Below are 19400 nucleotides of genomic sequence, written 5' to 3'. Positions count from 1 at the left end.
ATACATAATGGAACTGCTGTCCCGCTCCATTAACAGAGTGGCCACAGGATGTTTGTCAGGGCTGCATTTACAGCAGTGGCGTCTTTCTGGCCTCCCAATAGCCAAATTAAAGAGAAACCACAAGATGTGTCCATGAAAATTAAATTAAAGTCTGATACAGCTTATTCAAAAACAGTGCAGTAAAACTTTATTTTTTCCCATGGTAGTGCTTGCATACATCTTTAATGAACTATGAAAAAAATGGGTAAACATTTTACATTCATTGGCCACAAACTGAACATTTAAAATGTTTTTAAAGAATTATTGAAATGATCATCATCATAATATGGGCTTTGCTTGCTTGTTCTGCAAGACGTGAGATCTGATACAGAGAGAGATTTCACAGAAACAAAACTAAAATGAGAATAGATGTATGCTACGCTTAAAAGATTTAGTCTTCCTTCAGATACTAGCTGTAAATGAATGGAAATGTCTTAAAGCAGGGTACAGGGACCCATGGATATGCAAGAGAAGAGATGCTGTAGATGACGTTAGCATATACAGCATACGCACCGGCTTTCCTGTCAATATAGCTGCCTAGTACTTTCTATGACAGAAAATGGCCACTCCACCAGCTATCTTGCCTCCATGCTACAGGTTAGCTAATCTTGCCTCCATGCTACAGGTTAGCTAATCTTGCCTCCATGCTACAGGTTAGCTAATCTTGCCTCCATGGTACAGGTTAGCTAATCTTGCCTCCATGGTACAGGTTAGCTAACAGGGACAATCAAACTCTTCGGATCCCATTCTGATTGCTCAATCGCCAATCTCTTTTCATTACCCAATCTCAAAGCTGGTGAAGTCCTATTAAAAATGTTTTGTTTAAGTCTACGATTAGGCTCAATCCATGTAGAGGAAACTGGCTGTCTGTTTAAAAAATGGAACAGGAGAAAAGGGATGTGGAAATCGATCACAAGCAACTAGCAGTATGGATCCACACCCACAGTCATAGTAGAATCTCCACTTGGACTTTCTTCCTTGAAGGTCAAAGCACAAGCAACTCATTGTTGGGGTAAAACTCAAGAGAGAGTCAAATTGGAATTGCATTCACGCCCATACACTGATTGTGTTTGTTGATATTGCACGCACACAGACACGCACACACACGAAACTTGGAAAATCATAATAATAAAAAAAAGGTAAAAAGGTTTGTGTCAAACAAACAGGCCTTCATAGAGGGCTGAGGGTGAGAGGGGGGAATGAACAGAGTGGGAACAAAAGAAGAAATCAAAAAGAATGAGTAGAACTTCAGGGAATAGAGATGAGGATTGTAGTGAACTCTGCAAGCGCCAGGCTCTGATTGGGTGTGCACCTGCACACAACCAGGGTCTGGTCCACTCTCAGAGAGGAGAACCACTAGAACTTCGAGAACTCTAAGTACAGATTGTTCTTATTGTCCGAAAGACCACAAAACACTGTTTATTTTTTAACAGGAAATAGTTGGTGGGGAAAAAAAGCAAGCACATACTTGACCTCTCTCTTTCTCTCACTCTCTCTCTTTCTCTCACTCTCTCTCTCTCCCTCCTTCCCATAACACTCAATATCACACCTTTCTACTCCTGACAAACACACCTAACGGTGGAAGTGCATATTTGCTGCCAGGTCAGGATTGCTTTTAGTCTGAGATGGACCCACCTGACTAAGGAATGAAACAATGTCTACAGATCAGTTGAAATTTATCTACACAGCTTTTTTGGGGGTTTTCTTTTTTCTTCAGAAGTATGTGATGGCACATTTTTCTTAAAGTACCCCTGAAAAAAAAAAGCTTGATGCCACAACATTACATTAGACAACTACTGTATAGATCTAACAGATATATCTATTGTCATCCACATGGTATACTCTCAGTTAGGGCACCTATGCCTCTGGTATAGCCATAAACAGGAGGCTAAGATTACCAAAAGAGATCCACTGGACCTGTTCAGAACCAACACATGTCCATCTTTCACATTCACAGCACAGGACCCGGAAAACATTCATTGAGGCGGCACCTCTCGCTCCTCAGCTTCACAGCGCCCCCTACCTCATAGGGGGAGGATAGGGAGCGAACCCTCTGGTGCTGGTCTTCTGGGAAACAACACTCACAGGACATGGGCGTCGGTCAAACTTTGGCGCTCTTTGGCAAAAGACACACGCACGCGCACACACACACACACACACACACACACGCACACGCACACACACACACGCACACACACACACAAACACACGCACACACACACGCACGCACGCACACACACAAAAAGAGTCCTCACTTTTCCGAAGATTTAAAACAAACGAGAAAAGGTTAACATACACAAATGTTCAAAATAGTCTCTCTTGCTCTGTCCTTTCTTCATCCTCTTCCTCTGTGTCAGAGCACAACCGAGTCCCGGTACCAGAGCCGTCCAGAGTCGTCCAGAGCTTTTGTGTGCTGGATGACACACGGCAGAGCCAAAAAATCTGAAATCAACAACTACATTCAGGCCACTGCCAATTCGTTACAATGTGAACTATGGGCTCATTTTTTTCTTTCTGTCTGTCTTTCACTCTCTCTCTCTCTCTTCCTTTCTTTCTTCTTTTCTTCTTCTGTCTTTCTTCTGAAGTGCAAATTGTTGACTCCCAGCTCACAGAGGGGAGTCTGTGTTCACAGGGGTTCCTGGAACTGATCCGGCTTGCCGGTCCGAGGCCAGGAACACAAGGGGGGGAGGGGGGATGGGGGGGGGGGGGCGGGGAGATTCAGGTCCTCTGTGGGAGATTCAGGAATGGGGCAATGGGTGACGAGGGGTGGTGATAGGGTCGAGTTGCTCTATCACAACAAGAGAAAAACAACAACAACTACAACAACAACAACAACAACAACTACAGCGGTGTCTTTCTCTGCACATCCACCTCTTGGGAATGATGTCATCCTTAAGTGTCCAATCAGGCAGGAAGGGATGGTGAGGAATCTAAAGCAGTAGTCAGAGCCTCATCCCTTTCTTAGCTACCTGTCTGCGGCGTCTAGCCTGTAGCATGCAGACCCAGTAGTCTGCGCTGACCTGCACTTACCTACCTGTCTGCGGCGTCTAGCCTGTAGCATGCAGCCGAGCAGGAGAGAGAGGAGACGTGAGACGTTCACCACTGCTTTGGAGAAGCCCAACACATTCATGTGTACAGGAGGCTCCAACAGAACAAAAGCAAAGTCACATTTAATAATCTGCACTTGTGTAGCCTGCCACCCGTACGAAAACAAACTAAAACAAAGCCGATATTCAGGACACACTGACATGGGTACGTCTATAGGTCAGGACACTGACATGGGTACGTCTATAGGTCAGGACACAGACATGGATACGTCTGTAGGTCAGCACTGACATGGGTACGTCTGTAGGTCAGCACTGACATGGGTACGTCTGTAGGTCAGGACACACTGACATGGGTACGTCTGTAGGTCAGGACACACTGACATGGGTACGTCTGTAGGTCAGGACACACTGACATGGGTACGTCTGTAGGTCAGGACACACTGACATGGGTACGTCTGTAGGTCAGGACACACTGACATACGTCTGTAGGTCGAGGACACACTGACATACGTCTGTAGGTCAGGACACACTGACATGGGTACGTCTGTAGGTCAGGACACACTGACATACGTCTGTAGGTCGAGGACACACTGACATACGTCTGTAGGTCAGGACACACTGACATACGTCTGTAGGTCGAGGAGTCCCCCATTGGACAGACTGAGTGGATTGTATCTTCTCCCGTCCACAACAGGAATCTTTACACGAGTGTGGAGGTTAGCAGAACAGGGTGATATGTCCACTGAAGTGGGGGAAAAACTCACAAGACAAACCGACTGGAACAGACTAGGGCAGCTCTGAGTAGGCTTCCGTGGGTTGCGGGGCGGGGGAAGGCGTTGCGTTGGGTTGCGTTGCGGGGGGTTACGGGCTCAGTTCTGCGGTGTAGAGTAGTAGTTGTGGTGCTGGTTGGTCTGGATGTTCCCGTAGGCGAGGAGCAGGGGGGCGGTGGGGGCCTGGGGCCCGCTGACGAGGTGGGGCGCTCCGGTCAGGCTGCCGTTCCTCTGGATGGAGCCGTACCAGCTGGACGAGACCTGTGGCGTTGTCGACAGGACACTACGAGCAGAAACCAGCGGTCAGTAAAGAGGTAGAGTACACGACACATGCAAATCTTTTTGCTTTTTCATTTGGCAAATCATTTTGCAATTCAAACGACACATGCATATCATGTTTTTTTGGATCAGAACCTTAGAGAGGAGCCTGCACACCTTGATAGACTGTAGCCTACTGCAGAGGCAGTTATTTCACTATTTTGGATGAGAAACTCAAACTTTAAAGTGCATCCAGCTGGAGTGAAAGATCAACGTGTCTGTGTGGCTCATGGATCAGAAACTCAAATGTAGATGAGTGAAAGCACAATACAGACACATCTCATTCAGTATCAGTAGCGTCGGCTGCTGCATAAACAACACATGCATACATACAAATCTATGTCTTTTCCAATAGCATCAGTGCATGAGAGTATTCAGAGTACAGGGTTCAGTCACACACCTGGTTTTACTGGTTTTCCCATCACAATGTTTGATATCGAGTGCTGGGAATAAGCAACTTGCTAGCTGTCTATGGTCATTCTGCTTTGGAACATGTGGTCATTCTGCTTTGGAACATGTGCTTATTTGCCATCTACCCCAGGGATAGAGAAGAGGACGCACACCCTTCTCTCTGTGTGTGCAATAACCCAGTTTGATACCGTTAGCCTAGCTTATTTCACTGGAGGTGGGTTGTTTCTGTTGGCCTACAGCTAGCTTATAGCTAAAAGTTGGCATGTTCATTTAAGAGGTTTACTACTTCCTCTGAGCTAACTTCCCAGGTTGGTCACATAGCGTAGTCGGAATACTCTTTAAGTATGGAGTGGGGGGGGAATGATACAACGCTTATCTCCAAATCCTTTTTTAAGAGCCATTGATTGTACACTAATTATCAGTACAGGTGTAGAGTGCAGTCAAAGAAGTGAATCTTGCTGTATGAATATGCACCAAAAACTGCCACCACTCTTTAGGGCATTGCACATGTACAGCAGCGCTGAACTGGTTGCGTGTGTGTGTAATTTGCCTCCTATGCCTCAGAACTTCAAAATGCCTCTTTGCTTGACTGAGACATCGTCTTAGACATCATCATGGATGTTGCTTTGCTTGACTGAGACATCGTCTTAGACATCATCATGGATGTTGCTTTGCTTGACTGAGACATCGTCTTAGACATCATCATGGATGTTGCTTTGCTTGACTGAGACATCGTCTTAGACATCATCATGGATGTTGCGACAACCATTTCAGTCCTGTCCCCCACATATTGTAATGTTTGTCTGAATGTGATTTCTAAAACGGCACATCTGTGCTACGAGGGACAGGATGCTATTAACAGTGAGCTGGGTTTCTCTAGAGGAGAAGCCGTTTGTGCTCCTGAAATAACACAGACAACAGACAAATGGTGATGACGGCATTTTCTGTATGTTTTCTGACCTAGGCAGCCATAAATAAACGACGCCTTGTGTTATTTTGATGCTTTGATTATTCTGACCCACCTGCCCCGGTCACCCCGGGAGCTGATGCTCCGCGTGAGGTCGTCATCGCTGTCGTACCGCCGCGGGTTGTCGAAGAAGTAGGCCCTGGAGCTGAAGCTGTGGCTGCTGATCATCCCTCCTGGGGCCTGAGAGAGCAGAACACACAACCATGAGATCAGACAGAGGACAGGGGAACTATACAGCCCAGATCAGCCCAGAACTACAAAGCCCAGAACTACACAGGATCAGTGGGTAAAGGATCAGTCCCAGGGGCGGAGCTTGAGGGGGTGCGGCACGCCCCCGGCCCGGGACCCGCAGGGGCCCGGTTCGAGGGCGCCCCTCCCCCACCTCCGGGTAAGGTGAGACGGGCTTCTCCCACGGCACAAGGCCGGAGGAGCTGAGATCATGCAAACGGTTTCTTTTCAATCATTTTCATCAGAGTGGGACGTATTAGGCTTATAGGTTGCCCCAGTCAGGACGAGTTATGACTCACGGTTGCTGAAAAGTTTTGAAATTTACTTTGATGATTTAGTAGGTGTAAAATATTGAATAAAATGTTCTGCTGTATGACTGGCTTTATTTTAACTCTCATACTGAACTTTACGACGTGCACATTTACAAAATTGGATCAACAATATTGTCTCCTACAGACGTCAATGAGAGAACACTTACACTTAGCCTATATTTTGGTTTCGATTTTCTAATTGGAGTAAGTCTTTGTAACAACACGTCATGATACATTTGATAATGTTTGATCGTTGTTTTGGTATGAAGCATATTTTAGGTAGCCTAAATGCGCTCTAGAAAGTGAAAGTAGCCTAACCTAGGCCTATGCGCCCTGTGTCTGAGCTGTCTGTGCACGTCCGCAATTTATTATGTTGCTCAAATGGAGAACACATTAATCCCATGGTATTGTTTGCCCTAAAATGCATGAAACATGCAAGTTCAAAATCCCGCCGGTAGCCACGTTACATCTCCGTTTCATATTTGCCTAGGCTACTAGCCTACAATAAATTGAACGAACTCAACTGACAACAGGTATCTACTGATTCGGTCATTGAGACTATGAATACAGTAGCCTACAACAAACTTTCTGTCTTTCTGAAGTTTATTTTTGTATTCCGGGGTACAGTAGCCTAATTGCATAATGTCTTGACAATAGTTTTTCTTACCGGCTTGCTGTTTAAACTGACTGCGCCGCTCTGAACTTTCCTGCCAGGTTTATGACGTAAACAGCATCTCGTCTCTGGCATTGCCTAAACTCATCGTGTGGGAAATCAGATTATCTGTCAATATTGGGCTTTGAAAGTAAGGGATATTTGCTCAGTAATAGTAGGCTACATTTTGTAACATCTATAGAGAAAGCGAGGGGAAGTTAAATTAGAAATTAGAATCGTTGGAAAACACATACAAAAAAAGATTCGGGGCTTTTGAAAAGAGATTCGATGCTTGAGCCCCCGAAGCCACCCCCTCGCTCTGCCAATGCAACCACCCAGCAGTAACTTCTGCATTCGGTGAGATTTGCACCGCCCTAATTTTATTTTTGACTCTTCCCGTCACCGTTGCAACCTCTGAGCGCTCATCCTCCAAGTTAAAGATCATTAAAAACCACCATAGAGAATGAGAGAGCAAAGAAAATGGACATACACAGAGCATCGTGGACGAGTTCGCGGAGCGCAAGGTTCGTCGTATGCCCTTCAAATAGTGCTGCGTATTATTGTTGTTTTATTATTAGGGGTCATGTAGCCCAATGTTTTTGTTGTTGTTCTCTTGGTTACACTTTATGTACGTTTGATGGACTTCAAAATTACATAGTTGCTCTCCGTGGCGCTGACGCTTGTAAAATTATGTTATGATGAGTTTAATAAAGGGCCCGGTCATGTGCCCCGCCCCCGGCCCGGCTCTGACTTGTTCCGCCACTGATCAGTCCTGAATTTAAAACAAAGGTTGTTCACATGTGTTGACAGCGAGAGAGCTGGAGCAAAGTGAGGAGGATAAAGATGAGGAAAAGGCCTGATGGATTATAATCAAGGACTGAGGCTGTGTAAGGGAACAGATGAAGACCGGTAGAATGCAGACAGACCGAGTCTAAAACTAGCAACCAAGAAGAGAATACAATAATGAGAATACAATAATCAAATAGAATAAAGAGAATACAATAATCCAAAACTATTGCGACCAGGCTACACACACACACACACACACACACACACAGAAGAATAACATTGACTTAGAGGTCGAAGTACTTCCACTTAGTATTGACAAAGTTTGTGCCTTCCATCCTGGATAATGACCAATAAGTGTCAGGAAGAGGTTGGCTTCCGCGTAGGCACAGCATACTTTGGCCTTTACTTAGAGCCCGGTCACGATTGTGTGTGTGTGTGTGTGTGTGATTCTCTCAGGGAGTTTAATATTCATCCAGGTGTGGTGCAAGACCACTGCACTCAGCATCCTCCCCAATTGGGAAAGGAGTGTGTGTGTGTGTGAGAGAGTGTGTGTGTGTGTTATTGGCAGGTCATGATCGAGTGTGTGTGTGTGTGTGTGTGTGTGTGTGTGTGTGGTATTGGCAGGTCACGATCGAGCAGGAAGCACGGGGGACCGGTTCTCACCAGGTTCTGGTTAGGCCGCTGGACCCTGAAGAAGACCACCACCAGACTGGTGGGCAGCAGCTCCCAGAAGAACAGGATCACCCCGAAGATGATGTACGCCTCCCCACTGATCTTATCCACATCCGCCTGGGAGGATGATAGAAAACAGGCACACACACACACACACACACACACACACACACACACACACACACAAATACACATGCACATTCACAGACACACGCAAACATACACATTCACACACACAAATACACACACACACAGAAACACACACACACACACACACAGAAATGGAGAGAAAGACAGAGAGATAAATTGAAAGAATATTGGTTATAAGTGTGAGCCATTGTATTTCTAAATACTGTCAAATTGAGCTACAGCATAGTACTAAAAGCCAGACTTTTCCACAGCCAGACTTCCTGGTCACAAGATTCAGACATTGTCTATTACAACAACAAACACACAGACACGTTCAGACACACACACACACACACACACACAGAGAGAGAAATGGAGAGAAGATTCAGACATCCTTTATTACAACAACAAACACACCGACACGTTCAGACACAAAGACAGACATGCAGACACAGAAGCCTACACAGCGCTTGACAACAAAGACATGGACAGAAACACAGCAAACGGCTTGTGTAGAGACCAGCGGCACAAACACAACGGATTGACAACAAGCAGAACGTCACGCGAAATGACACTTTGCCCAGTGGAGTTTTGCCCAGTGGAGTTGAAATGGCACTTTGCCCAGTGGAGTTGAAATGACACTTTGCCCAGTGGAGTTGAAATGGCACTTTGCCCAGTGGAGTTGAAATGGCACTTTGCCCAGTGGAGTTGAAATGACACTTTGCCCAGTGGAGTTGAAATGACACTTTGCCCAGTGGAGTTACCGTGACAGACAAGTGCCCTGAGAGGGAGACGGAACCATGCAAATCAACATTAACAACAACTACTGCCTCAAGACAAACACACACAAACACACACACACACACACACACACACACACACACACACACACACACACACACACACACAGAGACAGGGAACTGGCAGGCATGTAGGCAACCTTACGGCAAAACAGGCAGGCAGGCAGACAGGCCGACGCGCGCACGCACACACACACACAAACACACACACACACACACACGTACGCAAGTGCTAGCGGACATCAAGAAATACAGACATACAGACGATTCCAATTACACAGGGAGGCGGGCGTGCAAACCACCAGAAAGACTCAGACAGACAAACAGACAAACAAACAAACAGAAAGACAGACACCCAGACAGACAGCCAGAGAGCCGAGAAGCCCCCTCTGGCTGGGCTGCAGCCTGTCTTGCTCTCTCGGGTGCAGCCCAATCTAGGTCAGGACCATCACGCCTTCGGCTGCACCGCTGCCTCTCCGCGCCGCGCTGGGCTGTGCCGCCCGCCCGCCCCCTTGCCCGCCTGCTAGTGTTATTTATAGGCAAACAAAGACCTTTCCCCCACAGAGAGCCTGGCTGCCTAAATCCCCTGAAATGGATTGATTCCATGGGCCAGGAGCTCTCTCTCTCTCTCACACACACACGCACACACACACGGGCTAAAACCCTGCCGTTTGGCTAAAGGCTTAACATCCTGCTTTACGGTGTCCAGTTGAAGGAGGGGAATACCAACAAATCTACCTAGTTATGATTACATCAGTCCATCTCTCTATCCCTCTCTCCCCCTCTGTCTACCTCTCTCTTTTCATCTCTCGTTCCACTCCCCCAGCTATATATCTGTTTCTTTCAAGCAGAAAATTACAAAAGAGAGCAGAAAGGTAAAACCAGCAATATTCTGTGCACACACACACTCACAAATGCACACGTGTCACACTACATTCACATCTCTTTTTTGAGGTATTAAAATAACATTTGAGTGCAGACACACACACACCACACACACACACACACACACACACACACACACACACACACACACACACACAGGAGGGCGCTAGCAGGCTAATCAGCACTGTGATAGATTAGTAATTATTTCTGAAATAAGCTGGAATGGGAAGAGAAAGGGTCAAAGGACCTTTACAGTAGTCGCTCTCACACACACACACACACACACACACACACACACACACACACACACACACATGCGCATATTGCACACACACACACACACACACGCATGCGCAGATTGCACACACACACGAACACACACACACGCGAACACACACACACACACACACACACACACGCATACGCAGATTGCACACACACACGAACACACACACACGCGAACAAACACACACACACACACACACACACACGCATACGCAGATTGCACACACACACACGAACACACACACACGCGAACACACACACACACACACGCGAACACACACACACGTACACACACACACACGCAATACCTCGTTCAGTTCCTATTTGTATATGGAAGCACAGGGAACCAACACCCTCTTTGTGTCCGTCATGGCGATCACCATCACCACAAACCCAACCTCCCAAAACGTCATCTGCACTTCTATTCCCCATCAGAACGCCCATCATCTTATTACAGTTTTTTTCAACTGCTTACACACTAAATCTTTGCTTGTCACACAATTTTCTAAACATGTCCTCCAAACATCATAACCCGACACCAAATCTGCAAAACCATACACTAATTCTCAGTGTTTGACTCAGTTTTCAATTGACTAAAACACATTTTGCAAAACACAACACACAATTTTCTACCTAACACACAAAAATCTAACAGGAAGTAACTTGATTTCGTTCTTCAAACACAACCCATCAAAATGGCACACTAAATCACCAGTGCTTCACTCTTTCTCTTCACATGTGCAAACACTCTTTACTTTACTGAACACCATCCAATCATTGCCTTAGTATAGGTCTATGAATAGACATACTCTCTATATAGGTATAGACCCTTTCAATCTGCTCCTAGAGGATTTCCGGTTGAAATATTTAGAACCAACGCAGATACTTTGAAAATAGAGAAAATACAGTAATCGGACTTTAGCTTACAGTAATGTTCTACAAAAAGTTGACTTTATTAAAATTTGTCTTTTTACTCTATTTTTGTTTGTCACCATGTTACAGTACCATTAGCTCAATACATTTTTTTTTTGTGCCTCCAGAAAATGGAACGCTTACTGTAGAATTGTTTGTTTCTGCAGTTGAAAGGGTCTATAGGCCTATGAATACATACTGTACACGACCCCCCCCCCCCCCCCACACACACACACACACACACTTGTCTTTAGAAAAAAACAAAATCAGTGTTTTCAAAACTCCATCCACATCTGGTGGTCAGTGTATTCTTCTTTGCTTTTTTTTCTTGTTTTCTGTAAAATATTGTATTCACAACAGCAAATTATTTGGGAAAAATCACTATTTTTGGTTTCAATATTGCTTGCATTTTTACTGTGTATTTCAACTTCTCTTTGTTGATACCGTAACTTTCACTCTTGTATGGAAATACATATAGAAAGCCTAAGACAGAAGAGCTTTAGGTTTTGAGCAACAGTGTGTACATGATGTATCCAAAATGTCATATTATGACAAAAGTGTTTGTAATGTGAAGCGAATGTTTGCTTTAAACATGTGTTTTTGACATTTTGAATGTTGTGTGTCATTTTGCTGGAGATTTGGGGCATTTTGCATTTTGTGTGAGCAGTTGTGGGTTTTGTGTGTGGAGTTTTGAAAAATAGACACAGAGTTTTGAAAACGTGTGTAAACAATTGTAAAAAACTGTAAGCGCCACTTTACCAGCCTGTGCTCAACAGCGCCCCCTGCAGGTGAGGAAGAGGCCCTGTGGTGCCCAGGTGAGTCTCACCTGGTCAGAGACGTTGTACCAGCCGTAGTTGAACGGGCTGGGTCGGTCCTCGGGGGCCAGGGCCACCACTACCAGGTTGTAGCAGGCCCGCGATGTGTAGAGCAGGATGACCGCCACACCGATCACTGTGGCCTGGCACACCGAAGTACCCTACACACACACACACACACACACACACACACACATATACAACACACACACACACACACACACATATACAACACACACACACACAAACACACACACACACACACAACACAAACACACACACAACACACACACACACATATACAACACACACACACACATATACAACACACAAACACAAATACAACACACAAACACACACACAAACACACACACACACATATACAACACACACACACACACAAACTCACTTTAAACTCATGCCACACGGTCTCATAATTAAGAGAATGCTGATGCATGCCCTCAACGCCTGGTAACGCACTATGTAACAACATTGTAGGTAGTTTGGGCTAAAATGTAAATGCAACCATTGTCCAGCTCAGTATGCTCCACTAGTGATTAAATTACCTTGGACTCCAGGTAGACGTTGGCGGAGGACATCTTGGCGATCTTGAAGATGCAGACTGCGAGCGAGATGGCGCAGACCACGAAGAGGCTGTCGTTGATGAGCACGCGGGCCAGAACGGCGTCCTTCATGATGCGCTCACCCACGCCCAGCTTGACCATCACCGCACACGTCACGTTCACCGCCAGGAAGAAGAGGCTCGCCAGCAGGAAGCCCAGACGCAGAGGCACTCTGGAGGAGATGAGGAGGGTTCACACTCATATACTGAACCACTGGGGAACTCTTTCACCAGCAGGAACCCTGAGGGTTCACACTCATATACTGAACCATTGGGGAACTCTTTCACCAGCAGGAACCCTGAGGGTTCACACTCATATACTGAACCATCGGGGAACTCTTTCACTAACAGGAACCCTGGGGGAGACGAAGAGGGTTCTCACTTGGGGAACTCTTTCACACAACGTGCCCGGAGCCCCTCGAGGTTGCGTTCTCAGTCCAGTTCTGTGCACCCTCTACACAAATGACTACAGCAGCCCTATCTCCCCTCACCGCATACTACAAACATGCGGACGAACCGGTCATAGCAGGTCTACCCAATGATAGCAGTTCCATAGCATACCAACAGCCAATCGCAAAGACAATGACCTCCAGTTAAATAGTGACCTCCCCACCCCCAGCCTGTCAGAGGCAAACGAGCTTGCTAAAGCACGCCTGGCACGTGCAATATTAAGCAACCCCCACCACCCCCGAATCCGTTTTTCACCCTTCTCCCATCTGGCCACAGATACAGAGTACTAGCCTGGAAAAAAGCTCTTTTCAAGAGAAGCTTAGTCCCCTCAGCCATTTCTGCACTTAACAAACTGATGTACCATTTGTTCGCCCTGTAATGCTGTGGGCCATGCTGCCCCTGTGTGCATGTTTGTCTGTAGTGAGAGGGGCCTGGGAACAGGCTTGTGTTATTTGTCATATGCGGAAAAGTATGTCTGCTGATTGTCCTGCTGTTTCTGACAGACTTCTTCACTTGTCTTTGTTTGCAGGCCAGGTATAACTATAACAACCACAGAAACAGGAAGCAGGCTTCGCAACAATGGAAGACCGGGAGTAACGGTCACCGAGGAGTCCCTACACAGAATTAATGGACAAGGCAGAGGCAAGGCAGAGGCAAGGCAGAGGCAAGGCAGAGGCAGAGGCAGAGGCAGAGGCAAGGCAGAGGCAGAGGCAAGGCAGAGGCAAAGCAGAGGCAAGGCAGAGGCAAGGCAGAGGCAGAGGCAGAGGCAAGGCAGAGGCAAGGCAGAGGCAAGGCAGAGGCAGAGGCAAGGCAGAGGCAAGGCAGAGGCAAGGCAGAGGCAAGGCAGAGGCAAGGCAGAGGCAAGGCAGAGGCAGAGGCAGAGGCAAGGCAGAGGCAGAGGCAGAGGCAAGGCAGAGGCAAGGCAGAGGCAAGGCAGAGGCAAGGCAGAGGCAAGGCAGAGGCAAGGCAGAGGCAAGGCAGAGGCAAGGCAGAGGCAAGGCAGAGGCAGAGGCAAGGCAGAGGCAAGGCAGAGGCAGAGGCAAGGCAGAGGCAGAGGCAAGGCAGAGGCAAGGCAGAGGCAAGGCAGAGGCAAGGCAGAGGCAAGGCAGAGGCAGAGGCAGAGGCAAGGCAGAGGCAAGGCAGAGGCAAGGCAGAGGCAAGGCAGAGGCAAGGCAGAGGCAGAGGCAAGGCAGAGGCAAGGCAGAGGCAGAGGCAGAGGCAAGGCAGAGGCAGAGGCAAAGCAGAGGCAGAAGCAGAAGCTTCCTCCGCCGTCATTATTCATGGAACTAGACATACAAAGTGAGGAGAACAGAATAGTGAGGGAGGAGTAGAGAGAGAGGGATTATAGAGAGGAGGAGAGGAGGTGTGTGAGGAGGTAGGGAGGGGAGAAAGAGGGGAGAGGAGGTGTGTGAGGAGGTAGGGAGGGGAGAAAGAGAGGAGAGGTGTGTGAGGAGGTAGGGAGGGGAGAAAGAGAGGAGGAGAGGAGGGGAGAGGAGGAGGAGAGGAGGGGAGAAAGAGAGGAGAGGAGGTGTGTGAGGAGGTAGGGAGGGGAGAAAGAGAGGAGGAGAGGAGGGGAGAGGAGGAGGAGAGGAGGGGAGAAAGAGAGGAGAGGAGGGGAGAGGAGGATGAAAGGGCTTGCCAGAGGAGACGAGACAAGAGCCACCACCACGCTTAGCCGTGACCTGGTTAAACCACATCAGGCCGTCATGATCATTACATATTAAAGCAGCACTAACACAGCACTTCAGCTCTGTGTGTGTCTCATGCTCTTGCGTGTGTTTCACCACATGAGACATAGTCGTCACCGCACATCCCTATATGTTCTCCATGTGGGAGAGGACGGAGAGAGAGGGAGAGGACGGAGAGAGAGAGAGAGAGAAAGAACAGAGGTGAGAGAGAACAGTGGTGAGAGGAGAAAAGAGAGAGAACAGTGGTGAGAGGAGAAAAGAGAGAGAACAGAGGTGAGAGAACAGTGGTGAGAGAGAAAGAGAGAGAGAGAAAGAACAGAGGTGAGAGAGAAAGAGAGAGAGAGAAAGAACAGAGGTGAGAGAGAACAGTGGTGAGAGGAGAAAAGAGAGAGAACAGTGGTGAGAGAGAGAGAGAGAGAGAGAGAGAGAGAGAGAGAGAGAACCATGGTGAGAGGAGAGGAGAAAAGAGAGAGAACCTTAAAGCATTATGTTTTACACAAATCATCTTTATGCAGTATTTCCATCTCCATGTATAGATTGGCATCCCACCTAAAGAGATTAAGCAGTACATCTCCCACTGTTCTCAAGCATGACCCCAAACACAAACACAGTATGCAATTTTAGAGTGATCAGGAGTGCAATCCTTCCTGCTTTGCCATCACAGACCCGATTACACATGTAGTTTAGCGCCCTTAAGTCCACTGGCAGACATGGAGGAGTGATTCCCTTCTTTAACTCCGTCTACAGGCAGAGTCCAGACCCCCCTCCCCCATCCCACCCACACGCGTGCGCGCACACACACACACACACACACACGTTGCCAAAAGCAGGAGGGCTATCCAAGGCTTGGGGGGGGATTTGATCTCACGGCTCTTCACCCCTCATCAGACACTAATCACTTGATCAAAGCTCTGATTTGCACAGATTGCGGCTTTGGATCAGAACGGAACAGAGTCCGGGGGCAGGGGCGGGGGCAGGGGCAGGGCCAGCGAGTGCAGTTGGCACAGATTTGCGGAGGTTCAGGCGGCCTGCAGGGTCCGAGAGCTGTGTGCAGCACGCCGGCCAGTCTGCCTGGGCCCTTTGAAACCCCCCCCCCCCTTCAGACGAAGCCGTAGCGAATGACTCAACCCCTACGCAACACCGCCCTCCCTGTCCTCTGAGCACTAAAGCGTCCCTCCTCTGAATAATGTACAGCCAACACCAACGCCATCAGCTCCCTGCGCTCTCTAGCGCTATGGAGACAAGAGGTGGCTTTTGAAGCCTACTAAACTGACACATATCTCTCATGGCACCAGACTTGCAATGTTTTTTTCCCCTTGATTAGCGATTGCATTTGCCTGTATTGTAACCCACTTGTACTATAAGCCACTTTGGATACAAGCACCTGCTAAATAATTAAATGTAAAACTAAATATCTATTGAAATGCAATCAACGCTGACTACAGTAAGAGTACTGATCCCCAAACAAAATAAAGGTAAACAAACAAAATAGATTAGAAAACAAAGAAAAGACAACAAAATAATCCATCAAACCCAGATGACTTACTCACCATGGTGAATGGCAGCTCATATGTGTCCATTTAAGGGTTGCTTTGGAAACGGTCTCCCCTCCCCCAATCATCCCTCCGATTTATCTGCTCCCAATCAGGTCCTCTGCCAAGTGACACCCCCCCCCCCCCCTCCACCCCCCTCCCACTCTCCCATCAGACCACAGCGGCAGAGAACAGGGAGATGCAACTCAACACAGATCAACCCAGAGGCCGAATTCACGCATCTTAGGACTAAAAGTAGTTCCTAACGAAGGGATTTAGGAGAAACTCAAACTCAAAACAAACACACAAACAAACAAACAAACAAACAAAGCGCAGAACAGCTCAGATCACTAATGCAGGACAACTCAGATTCAGATCACTTACTTATATTTGTTGAGTTCCGGTGAGTACTTTGCTTTGGCTTTGAACATCACCTGCAAGAGAGGAAAGAAGAGAGGGAGAGGGGTAGAGAGAGAGAGAGAGAGATGGAGAGAAGAGAGGAAGGGGGTAGAGGAGTAGAGAGAAAGAGAGAGAAAGCGAGAGAGAGATGGAGAGAAGAGAGGAAGGGGGTGAGAGGGAGAGAGAGATTATTACTCGGTCATGTCTTCATACACATACCAATACAACACATACAGTACAACATTAACCCTCTCCGTCACACACACACACACACACACACACAGTACAACATTAACCCTCTCCGTCACACACACACACACAGTACAACATTAACCCTCTCCGTCACACACAAACACACACACACACACACACACAGTACAACATTAACCCTCTCCGTCAACACACACACACACACACACACACACACACACACACACACACACACACACACACACACACACACACACACACACACACACACACACACACACAGTACAACATTAACCCTCTCCGTCTCTCTCTCACACACACACACACACACACACACACACACACACACACACAGTACAACATTAACACTCTCCGTCAAACACACACACACACACACACAGTACAACATTAACCCTCTCCGTCTCTCACACACACACACACACACACACACACACACACACACACACACACACACACACACACATGCACACACACACACATCGCCTACTTCCTTAGAGAGAAGAATGAGGGAAACAAAAGAGAGGGAGAGAGTTGTGAAGTGTTCCTCTGCTGCCTGCATCTCTGAGGCTAAAGTGGATCTATTACGACACCACAGACGTTTCTGTCCTGCTTTCTGACATTTCTTTTGAAGACTTCCTCTGTCAGGCCAGCGGGAGAGACAGCATTACGCAGGAGCTGTGGACACCATCACTTAAATCTACAGATTAGAGGCCAAATGTATCTCCCTACTGAAAATAAACACACACACACACACGCATGAGTGTACGTACGCACACACACACACATGAGTGTACGTACGCACACACACACACACACATGCATGAGTGTACGTACGCACACACACACACACACACACACACACACGCATGAATGTACATGCACACACACACACACACAAACACGCATGAGTGTACGTACGCACACAAAGGCACATAGAGGCACACACACACACACACACACACACACACACACACACACACACACACTGCCCTCAAGCATAACCTGCCCAAAACAATCCCCAGCCATTCCAACCCTGCCTAGGTTAAAAAAAAAACACACACACACGGGATGCCATCCAACAACCACAAGCAATTCCTCTGCACACAAGCAACGGAGATTCAATACAAACATTCCACAGTCATCTAACACAGACTCTGCTGCTCCACAGTCATCTAACACAGACTCTGCTGCTCCACAGTCATCGAACACAGACTCTGCTCCTGCTGCTGTTGTTGTTGGTGTCATGGGCAGTGCTGCGTTCATCCTAATGACCTGGGTGTCTCCGTGCTTTGCCTGCAGTGGGAGTGAGAGTTACAGGGGCTAACTAAGGGTCTGTGTCCAGGGGCTAACTAAGGGTCTGTGTCCAGTAGGTGTGCTGCAGATCTGGGCTAGGGGACCTGGGCAAGCTCCAGGCGTGCAGCCTACGTCCACACTGCAGCCTATAGCTAAGGAGAACTTGATCACACACACACACACACACACACACACACACACATGCATACATACACACACACGCACACACACACACTTACAAACACTCACAATCTTCCACCTGAGTCGTGCTCAGCCGATCATTGAGCTTTCTGGACCCCTTGACCATCTGTCTCAGGCTGGCCCAGTGGAGACCGTTACATCACTATAGAAACGTCCAGAACAAGGTCAAGCACATCAGTTCTCCACAGACAATTTGCTGCCTCTACTCCACGTCTCTCAGATGCACAACAGCAACGCTTGCGGTGCGCCATGAAAAACACACACACACGCACACACACACACAGTACAACATTAACCCTCTCCGTCACACACACACACACACACTTACAAACACTCACGTCTCTCAAATGCACAACAGCAACGCTTGCGGTGCGCCATGAAAAGCTGCAGTGTAGCTGCTGCTAGTATTTCCAAGGCAGGCTGGCCTGTGAGAGCCAAGGCTTTTCCAGGCAAATCCTGCATTTGCATGTGACTGAGGAGGAGAGAGAGACAAAGACAGCAACCAAAGACTCTGGGACTAGATGGCTTTCATGAGCCCCCTCCACTTGAAGCTAAGACATGTGTCACGGCACAGAGACTTTAGAGGGTTTTAATGGCAAAGACAGGCACAGTAGCCTCAGTACCCATGAAGTGTGTTAAACTTCAAACTTGTTTTCCTCTTTAACAAATGTGTTACGCAATAGACTTAGTCTGCCACAGAGCTTAGCAATAAGATGCACACTTTAGTGAACACACTCACACAAACAATAAGATGCACACTTTAGTGAACACACTCACACACACAATAAGATGCACACTTTAGTGAACACACTCACACACACAATAAGATGCACACTTTAGTGAACACACTCACACACACACACAACACTTTAGTGAACACACTCACACAAACAATAAGATGCACACTTTAGTGAACACACTCACATAAACATTCACTCACTCTCTCAATAAGAT

The 19400-nt window shown here is 47.4% G+C and overlaps 1 protein-coding gene across 3 annotated transcripts in view; it reads right to left on the bottom strand.

Moving 5' to 3' along the window:
- Positions 1-161: 161 nt before the first annotated feature.
- The window catches only part of gpr137c (G protein-coupled receptor 137c), a 33333-nt gene continuing 14094 nt past the window's right edge, over positions 162-19400 (bottom strand). For 2 of the 3 annotated variants that reach the window (XM_042087229.1, XM_042087236.1), the window contains exons 2-7: positions 16707-16756; positions 12597-12825; positions 12042-12191; positions 8196-8321; positions 5608-5732; positions 162-4139 (exon numbers count right to left, since the gene is read on the bottom strand). In XM_042087229.1, the coding sequence (XP_041943163.1) occupies positions 3956-4139; positions 5608-5732; positions 8196-8321; positions 12042-12191; positions 12597-12825; positions 16707-16756 (864 nt within the window). In that variant the 3' untranslated portion in view covers positions 162-3955. The remainder of the gene's footprint in view (positions 4140-5607; positions 5733-8195; positions 8322-12041; positions 12192-12596; positions 12826-16706; positions 16757-19400) is intronic. The other variant, XR_006030928.1, reaches the window with a different exon arrangement.

This window comes from Alosa sapidissima, chromosome 1 (genome assembly GCF_018492685.1).
Source record: "Alosa sapidissima isolate fAloSap1 chromosome 1, fAloSap1.pri, whole genome shotgun sequence".
Classification (NCBI taxonomy): Eukaryota; Metazoa; Chordata; class Actinopteri; order Clupeiformes; family Clupeidae; genus Alosa; species Alosa sapidissima.
This window is presented reverse-complemented; position numbering and strand designations above follow the sequence as displayed.